The sequence below is a fragment of the Polypterus senegalus genome, chromosome 3 (assembly GCF_016835505.1).
Source record: "Polypterus senegalus isolate Bchr_013 chromosome 3, ASM1683550v1, whole genome shotgun sequence".
NCBI lineage: Eukaryota > Metazoa > Chordata > Cladistia > Polypteriformes > Polypteridae > Polypterus > Polypterus senegalus.
Window position 1 is genome coordinate 223,331,063 of NC_053156.1, and position 10,353 is coordinate 223,341,415.

General features: G+C 37.0%; 1 protein-coding gene across 1 annotated transcript in view; it reads left to right on the top strand.

The window, feature by feature from the left end:
* The window catches only part of gnai3 (guanine nucleotide binding protein (G protein), alpha inhibiting activity polypeptide 3), a 115,082-nt gene that overhangs the window by 56,793 nt on the left and 47,936 nt on the right, over positions 1-10,353 (top strand). Inside the window, exons 2-3 of the mRNA XM_039748571.1 lie at positions 3,618-3,660; positions 4,828-4,969. Coding sequence (XP_039604505.1) covers positions 3,618-3,660; positions 4,828-4,969 — 185 coding nt within the window. The remainder of the gene's footprint in view (positions 1-3,617; positions 3,661-4,827; positions 4,970-10,353) is intronic.

Below are 10,353 nucleotides of genomic sequence, written 5' to 3' on the forward strand. Positions count from 1 at the left end.
AGCATTGGCAAATTTTCCAAACTGTCAGTCTTAAAAATGGAGAAATGTTCTATGCGACAACTAAGTTTACTGTTTCAAATTTACCTTTGGAGAGGTCATGACAACTTCTAAATTTTATATATTTCCTCTTTTACTTATGTGATAGTAGTGATGTGCAATGAATGAACTAGTTTTTTTGTACTTCTCTGAACAAAAGTATTGGTTCAATGACAGTAAAGAACCTGTCTTTTCGAGCCATGCACGGTGCATACTAAGTTTTTTATGTACCATTCTGTGACGGTCAGGGACTATCATCTTAACTTCACTTAAATGGCTGCTGTCCTTGACAAATAGCCTATCAATAAACTGTTTCAGCAAAAAACGGTCATGATAACAACTAGCCAACTCGGCCAACTGACTGAGTAACTATGACTGTCTCAGTATACTGTACTGACCGATTGAATGAACCTCTATGCCCACTACTGATCTGAATAGCCATTGCAAGTCCGTTCATGAACTGTAGACAAGAGACTCGCAGTACAGTACACTGAACTAGTTCACTGAGAGAATCAGTTCTTGTACTGAACTGAGGAATGAACTGCTGAACTAGTTTACCAAAAGAATCAAGTCATGTATTGAACTATGGAATGAACTGCAGACTGCTGTCTCACACTACAGTACAGTAATCCCTCCTCGATCGCGGGGGTTGCGTTCCAGACCCCCCCGCGATAGGTGAAAATCCGCGAAGTAGAAAGCATATGTTTCTATGGTTATTTTTATATATTTTAAGCCCTTATAAACTCTCCCACACTGTTTATAAATATTCCCCGCAGAGTTATACAGCATTATCCCTTTGTATTCTCTTAGATATTAGGTAAGATTCATTGAAATTATGTATATAAACACACTGTTTATATACAGTAAAACCTAAATATTATTTTAAAGATATTGAGTGTCTCCGATATCACATGTTACAGCCATTACGATAGACATGCCACCAGCAATAAATACGTACAATGCAACAAAAATAGTATACAGTAAACGTGTGTGTACAGTGACACTAAACGTACGTACATGTGCTAAGTACTGTAAGTAGAAAATTAATTATGGTTACTCACCAACAATGACACGATGACTTGTCCGATAACAATGAGTTTTATTTTACTGCACAACAAAGGAGAGCGTTACAGCCCTTAAAGGAGCCACTTCAGGCGATTGTGTAGCACTGCCGTTGTTCTTCTTCTGACAGTCTTCAATCCAAATCCCTAAAGCAGATTCCATCCAGACTACTGCCTTATTACATCCACTTACAACTTGTTTTGCACCCTGGTTAAAAGGACACTGCGTCGAGATCTTATATTCCTTTCCTACTTTTTAAATAAAAAGAATCGTAGCCTTCAACAAATCCAAAACTTTTACCTTTTCGGCAATCGTTAACATCTTCCGTTTGCGCTTGGGCACGGCCCCTGAAGCAGTAGCAGATCGTTTTGGAGCCATAATGAAGGGCTTGACTATGCACAAAGATGAAACACAAAAGAGCACAACTCTTTACACAGCGAAACATGTTGATGCTGAATGAGCGAGACAAGACTTCCTGGTTAACACTGCATTCAGCAAGCAGGAACTTAACTGCGTGCTCTGATTGGTTACTCACCCGCCAATAGCGTCCCTTGTATGAAATCAACTGGGCAAACCAACTGAGGAAGCATGTACAGGAAGTAAAAAGACACATTGTCCGCAGAACCCGCGAAGCAGCAAAAAATCTGCGTTATATATTTAGTTATGCTTTCATATAAAATCCGCGATAGAGCGAAACCGCGAAAGTCAAAGCGCGATATAGCGAGGGATTACTGTACACTGAACTACTTCATAGGAATCAGTTTGTGTACTGAAATACATACAGGAGACTGTCAGTACATTGAACCGCAGTTCAGTTCAGTGATGATATGCATGGGTGATTGCATTTGAAAGGATGGGACATGAAATTGCAGGAGATTAATCTAAACTGAAAATGATTTTATTTAGTTATATTTCAGTGTTCTCACAGTTTTATCATGATGTGTGCACTATTTTGTGTACATTTTTTTTTCCATTTATTGTTGAAATTGTATTTATTGTCAAAATTCAGTAAAGATGATGATTATTATTATGTGTGAATTACTTATTTTGTTGCTTTCCTTTTATATTTGTGTTATTTGGTAGTTTAAAGTTGTTACTCTGTTATGATACTAGTGTACATTTTAAAGTACAATATAGCTGTTGTTGTTTTTGAAGTGAACGAATCAGTTAATTCAAAGATTCAAGTCATTTTCGTGAACAGAATAAAATTAATCAAATCACTAAAAAGAATAGTTTTACACATCACTATTTAATAGTTCCTCCTGATGGCAGAGAGACCCCTAATATAAGTTAATCAAACACAGAATTGCATGTGCGGCAGCAGCTTGTGCCTGTTGCTGGCTGTTTAAGCCATGGCAGCAGATTGAGTAAACCTCTGTCATATCAGTTCACTTCTCCTTCTGCTTGAAGTAATTTAACTTCAACAGTCGGGTAAAAAGCAAAAGGTCATTTATCTAAAAATTAATGGAAGAGGAATGATGTAGCATAAGTATAGTGTAAGCACAGAATAAATAAAAATGTATGCAGTATTTACATTACACAAACAGCCTCACAGCTAGGATTATCTGCAATTTGCAATGGCTTGGTGTTTCTCTGATTTTATAATTTATTGGCAAAGTATCTCGATCTATAATCAATTATGGTACATTAAAGAAAGTTTTAGCTGGAGAGGTTAACACAGATTTTAACACTCTATCACATTTGTTTTTTCAAAACATTGTTTATTAAAAATGCTTCACTTTCAAACACAATTTCCTCTGGCAAAGTAATGTAGGCCATGATTATGAAAAAGTAACAATGGTTTGAAAATTATGCAAGCTTTTATTTCACCATTATGCAGTTATCAAGATGCTGTACTGTTGCTCAAAGTAGAGAAACTCAATTGAGTTCTCAAAACTGAAAAAAAAAACCATGTACATTGCTTTTGCCCATTGGACTGAAAAACTATCTTTGATTCACATTGTTTTTTTTTTTTTTCAACAGTATATATAAACCTTTTAAAACATTTGTATTTTATCGCAGTCGCCACAGTGATATGTGAATAAGTATTTCCCTTTATATAGACAACTTGAAGAAAGTAAAAATAAGTAACTAACCTCATACTGTATATACTCTACATATCAGCGATTTGGACATGATTGTAAAAACCCACATTTCTCTTAAACATTGTTTATAAGTTAATGGACAAACCTCAATTTTTTTTATAGAGACAGTAAGGTCATTTTTACTTTGTTATTGAACTTTAATTTTGCATCACTCCTTTTTTCCAGCTAAGCACTGAATAAGTAGTGGACAGTATAATAGCTGTATGGGAGGTAGAAATTCAGTTTTAAGGACTTTTTCGAATTGTTTGTAGTCAAACCTATAGTAGCTGCAATAGACGGAATATACAGGCTTACTAGTTGTTAACTGTTCTATGCCAGCAAGATTACATTTTTATTTTATGGTTTCTTTTCACCTGCTATGATTTTTTTGTTCTTTGTTCATTCAAAAATGGTTTCTTTTTGTTTTGCCTGCAGGTGCTGGAGAATCTGGGAAAAGCACTATAGTGAAACAGATGAAGTAAGTTGAACTTGTTTCTAACACAAATTTACGCATGACTCCAGGTTTTTTTTTTTTTTTTGTAAACAAAATTTTTTAAAGAGGAATACAAGTATCTGCAATTATCTATCGTTACACTTCTCCAAACTTCATATAACTTCATATAGCTTAAAATGGCAAGACAAGAGGATAGACTAGCTCAACCTGTATGGCATAAGAATCTGCACTTCTGGTAGGGAAGGTCCTTTGTATAAGTGTTGGTATAAAGCTAGCCATGAGCTGTATAGCTTATGGTTGTGCCGAGCAACCTGAGAGCATAGTAAACAGATGTGCCAGTGCAAACTGGAGAAAGGACAGGTTTCTAGGTTGTTATTGTTTTCCAGAACCCTGGAGGACAGACAACCTAGCACATGTCCAGCATTATTTTCTGCACAGAGAGAAAATGTCTAGATAAATTCCTTGAAATCACAGGATGGTAGCACTGAGCACCCCTGATGTACATCAACAACCCTGTGGAATGTTATGTTAGACATGGTAGGTCAGGACTAGCAGGTATAAATTAGTGCTCATGAATGCAGGGAAATTGATGACTGCCAGATGGAGATCTGAACAGAAAGTTACTGGCTTCCTACATGCATTTCCAGCATTAGAACTGGTTCCATAGGTATCCCCAAAAGATGCCCCTGGGTTAGTGGTGAATTGTGTCTGAAGTTGGGGGGTGAGCGTGGGCAAACCTGTGATAGTCATAAGGGATTATGAGCCCAAAGATGAGACTGAGAGAAAGAAGAAAAAAATATTTTTGTTTAGTTTTTATGTGTAGAGTTCTTTTTGTGAGTGGAAAGTCAACGGACACAGCACAATCCTCTTAAGCCCCAGAGGGGCGCCAAGCTTTATTTTGGTTGCTGATTTCACATTTTGTAGTTATTTTGTTTGTATCTACCTTGTGTAATCCTTTTGCTATAAAGATCTTTACTAGGAATTGCACCTCCTATTGGAGACAATATAGGAAGCAGTCTAGTAATTCAAGGTTCTATTACTTGATTACTTGAATCATGTAAATTTCTATAATATAGAATCAAACAGCATTGTTTTTGTTGTATTTGAAAATTTACTATTTAACATTTGGTGTTAAAGTACTCATTTTAAGCCTGTTAGGTTTACATATTTTTCTATGGGCTCTTTCCACAGAATCATTCATGAAGATGGGTACTCTGAAGAAGAATGTAAACAGTACAAGGTCGTTGTTTACAGTAACACTATTCAGTCCATTATTGCTATAATTAGAGCAATGGGAAGACTTAAGATTGACTTTGGTGATAATTCCAGAGCAGTAAGTGTTTTTTTGTTTTTCTAAATTACCTGATTTCATTTATCATTACAATATTTTTTTAAACATAATCAAGCTTTTCCTGTCAAAGTCTTCGTACCTTATTTTCCAGATACAGGTCTTTTATTTATTTTTTTTTTTTTTTGTGTAAATTGCCTACCTTTGGGTGTTCTACAGCACAAGGATTACCAATATATAGTCTGCTGTAAATTGAAATACACTACAGATACAAAATTATACCGTTTCAATTTTTTTTATTGAATTTATTAAAAGTATATGACATTCCATACAATCAAGTCAAACATAACAAAACTAAAATCAAATCAAACCCTACCCATGAGAAGGAGAGGAAGGCCAACAACCAGAGCAAAACTGTTAAGAGTAGTAAAGAGAGAAAGGAGTCTTTTCCCCACAATATAAATGCTTATTCTAAAAAGTTATTAATTAGGTCCTGCCAGGTTTTAAAAAACGTTTTGAACAGATCCTCTAAGTGAGAATTTTATTTTTTCTAATTTCAAATAGTACAGTATATAACATTAGTTACACACTGACTTAACACTAGAATCCCTGAAGCCTACAAAAAACTTGTAATCCCAGCTCATTTTAAATTCCTTCGCACCTCTCCATCAGCGTCTTTTCTTTTATAAATGTGTCAATCCGCACAAACAGCAAGCAGCCTGCTATCCCATCACCTCTCTTGACTGAGCTCAACTCGGGCAAAAAGTTCTCCCAGCTCAAGCCAGGGCTCTTTATCTGCTTGTGAGGTGCCTGGAGTTGTATACGATAAATAATACAGTATATTGTTATTTGGAATACATGCATTTCATGTGTGCTCCGTGTCTACAAAGATCTGGGTAAGTGTAGGATGAAAGGAAATGCGAGGCAAGAAATGCCAAAAACATACCTAAAGTAGAAACTTTTTCCATGTTTTACTAATAATGATGTGAAATGTATCAAATAAACACTTGTGCTTTTACTCAAGAATATAACCAAAGTTAAAACAAACCATTCAATTTACATGTTGCTGTCAATGAGTTTAAAACCCAAGGTCAAATGTCAATCGACAGAAAATTGATATGCATTCTTGGATGGTAAAGAGATAAGAACTGCTGCCTTATAACCAAAAGGTTCCGGGTTCAAGTCCAGGCGCTTCGCGTTTTGAGTAGTGAGCTGCTGCTATTATTTCTACCAGTAATGGCATACTGCACAATAATGTGCAGTGAATACACTTGAAGTGAGCATTCCTAGTTTTCATTCTCTTTCTCTGTCTTGGTTTAGCATTAGTTTGCTCAGAGGTTGATTTGCTTGCTGTTTCCTGAGCAGCTCTTCTTTTCTCCACCTTAGCGGTCTGCTGCTTCTCTTCTTTCGTCGGCATCTTTTTGCGTTAAAACTGATTGTTAGTTTTTGTGTTGCAATTACTTTTCTTTAATTTTTCACTTAAGCTGGCACTTAAGTCTTCAATTTGCCTCAAGAATGATTAGCGCAGGCGGTAGGGAATGAGAACGGCGCCCAAACACATGTGCCACACTGCTGCGCGCTGCCAAGAGTTGATTCTACAATTAAATAAAAATAAGAAGAATAATAAAAATCATCACCCTGAAAGCGAATAGTAGACGTCAAGTAATATATGTGTACCAAATTTCAAGTCAATAGGTAAAACGGTTTGCAAGATACAGGTGATTCGAAATCCTGGACAGACAAACGTATTTATATAGGAAGATAGTATAATAAAAACATACATTTGATTTGAGTCTGTAACACCCGGTGTAAATTTTGGCTACTTGTAAAATTTAGTACTCTTTTATTATTATTATTCAGTGATGTCCACATGATACAATGAACTTGCTTCTCCCTCTCTGAGTTGATGGCGTTTATCTCCATTCTTTTCACAAGAGCAGCGATGACAACAATTGATGCCTGCTCAGAACTATTTGTTTTATCAGCAATCAAAGATACGATGTCCCGTGACCACTGTCAGACTATCATGTACCATTTGCACTTTGACAACAAACATACCCATGCAGATAGTGTGAAAAAGGACAGATTTGCTGCAATTTCGAACATCTGTCAACGTTTTGTTGAGAGCTGCGTTTTGAGTTACAACCCAGGGAAATGACCTTTCCAAACCTGTGATCATAAGGCTTGGATCGGCAGCTATACCACCAAGACCCGTTTGCTTGGCAAACTGAGGGAACGTTAGACCAGACAAGCCATACCTCTTCCAATTCACTTCCCCAGTCGATGATCAAACAGGCAAAAAAAGCAAACAGTATGTGAAATAATAAAGTGAATATATAATGATAAAAAGAAATTAAACAATCTCCAAACAATGTGTATATATATCACAACATAACACAAAAACACCCCAAAAGAGACAGCCAGACAGAATATAATAATAAAAGGTGCAGCAAGAAATATATAAACACAAAATACTCCCTTGTCCCTACACTGAACATAAAACAAATATGACACACGGAGAACACGAAACACACAAGTCCAAAAGATAAGTCGAGACTCAGGTGAGAGAATACTTTCTTCCTCTTTAGTTCGTGATTGAGACCTTTAACATTCCATGATTAAGTGGCTAGTTGATGAAATCATTCACAGCTTGACCTGGATGCATTTCTCACAGTTCTACTGAAGAATGTCAGTATTCAAATAGAATTTGGTAAAGGATGTATTCAAAGACATGTAGTTACAAAACAGCAGTTTTGTTTTTTGTCATCCTAATTTTGCCATCATGTTATTCCAGCCATGCTATGCTCTGCTGCAATGTATTGAATATCTGTTTTGGCACATCTCTTAATGATCTTGCCTTTTCATAATTTTGAATGGTTAGCTTGTTATTGTGATTAGTAAAACATCCACACTCTTCACAACATAGTTTGTGACAGTTATTTTTCTACCCTACTGCTTTTATTTTTTTTTTTTGACCTGCCGGTTTTTTCAGCCAATTTTTTTAAACACTTCATTAGTAACCTGGAAGTATTGTTCTGCATCTGATCCTGTTCTTATTTACTGTTAAACCTAGGATCCTTGACTGGTTTATGTTAAGACATGATTATTATTACAAATGAAAAATTAATAGTCATTTTGATTTTTTTTTTTCTTTAAATTTAATATTTATAATTTTTTTTCATCACTTTTTTTTTTTATTGACTACATTATACACCTCCTGTGGTTTACTTTAAAATTTTATTCTTTACCAGAAAACTACTAAGTTAACAAATGATAAACACCCAGGCTTATTTCACAGTATTTGACATTGGCCTTACATGTTCTGGCCAGAAGGACCAAAAAGCCACTTAGCTGTGGAAAAATAAAATATTGACAGCATTTAGCGTGTTTAAATCATTAATGTTTTCATTAAGACTTCATACTTATATGCTATATACTGTAGGCACTGCCAAGTATGTCTATATTCTTTAAGTTCATGTCACTTTGAATACACAGAAAATCCTGTTTTTTGTGAAGGGCTGTGTTTTCACGTGACACTTTCATTTGAAGGCTGTAGTCTTCACTGTGCCAGAGTCAAGAGCCCTTCTTTCTTTGTATACTCAGTGCAAGTTTAAAAGAGTCTCGCTATCCTAACAAGGAGACAAGATGGCTGTGCAGATATTTCCCTTTTATGGGGTGCACCTGTGCAGTATTTTTTTTGGCTGTTTCATTTAGTTAACAATTGCCAGAATATTTTGTTTTTGCTGTTTCTGCCATTATTAAAATAATACAATGTGAAGAGAATTTTTTGAATAGGTTTCCTTTCCCGTGAGTAATGAACCAGATTTGTGGTTTACTTCACTTCTCCCTTCTTCCTATGTCTTAATGTACAGGCTCCAAGTGCTTTGGTACATCCTCTCAGAATATGGCTTAGGGAACAAAGGGTTTTGCCACACTGCTTACAGATGTTTAAGGTCATTAAGAGGTCAGTCACGACATGCAGGAAAAAGTTAAACCTGTCTCAGTCAATACCCCTTAGTTCCAATTCAAGTGCCTAGTCCTTCTGCTTTCATAGTGCCTGGCTTGAAAACTCTACTGCTTTAATGTGGATATCATCTTCTTCTCTAATATTCTGTTGCTTTGCTCCATCTTTTGGAATTGTAATTACTAAGTAACAGTAGACCTTAACCGACTATCACAACAGTCTTCTGATGTTCCCAGAGTGCTTCCACTTCTGTCACTGCCTCCTGGGGTTTCCATCTCCTGCCATACATAATGGACTTGTTGGCACGCCATACTTTTCTCATCTTCTGACCGTAGCAGTGTTCTGACTGCCCTTGCCTTGGTGGCTTTGAATTCTTTCACCACCAATAAAACTTTTAACCTAAGTTTGGTGGTTTTGCTGTAGTGATTGACTGTGCTAAATCCTGGGGGACCACCCAACTGTCTTTTGCACAAACTTGCTGTACAATCTTTACATTGCTTCGACTTGGTCATGCAGAAGTCATACAGCAGTTATTATCACATACTATAAGTTCTACACCTAATTTATCTCTACTGGAGTAAAATGAAAAGGATTGCCATCTATTAATATAATATTGGAAAAAAATAAGTTGTCACACCTAGGTATTTAAAGTGTTCTGGGACAGTTAGCAAAAAGTGATCTTGATCAGTTTGGTGTATGAGAGAGTTAACTGGGAACAGTTTATTCAAACTGATTTTGAGTCCAGAGATCTAGATTTTCTAGCAAATTTAGTTTAAATGGCAATAAAGAATGTGAGTCTGAGATATAGAGCAGTGGTTCTCAAGTTCAGGGTTTCCTTGTTACAAAACAGCAGCACTTGCAACTGTGCTGACACATGATGTATTTTTGTTTTATTCATTTCCTAACTTTTTTCTATGTTTATCTTGTGAAAGGCACTATATAGCACCTGACCCGACACAGATTGGACACGGGAGGCACGTGTAAATTAAAAGGACTTTTATTTCTCTTCAGCTGGAGGGCACATCTTCCCCGTAATCCCCAGCCACAACACTAGTAACCACCAGTACAGCACAATCACTTTTCTCTTCCTTGGCACCAACACTCCTCCCTAGCAACCTTGTCCTCCTTCACCCGACTCTGGCCAATGAGTGGTGGTTGCTGGCTCCCTTTTATAGGTCACCTGGAAGTGCTCCAGGTGTTTGATCACCAAGATCCGGCGACACTTCCAGGTGTGATGAGTCTGTTGCCCACACGGCCTCAGGAGTCCCAAACACAACACCCCCAGGTGGTACCTGTGGGACCCAACAGGGCTGCCTCCAACTCCAATTCCCAGGGAGCCCTGTGGGAAGCAGAGGCACTACACCAGCGCAGGTGGGTGGCCATCTGGCGTCCAGGGGGAGGTATTGCACTGTCCAGGGCTGCTCCCCCTGAATACAGTGTGCAGGGGTGTCCCGGCTGGGCATGG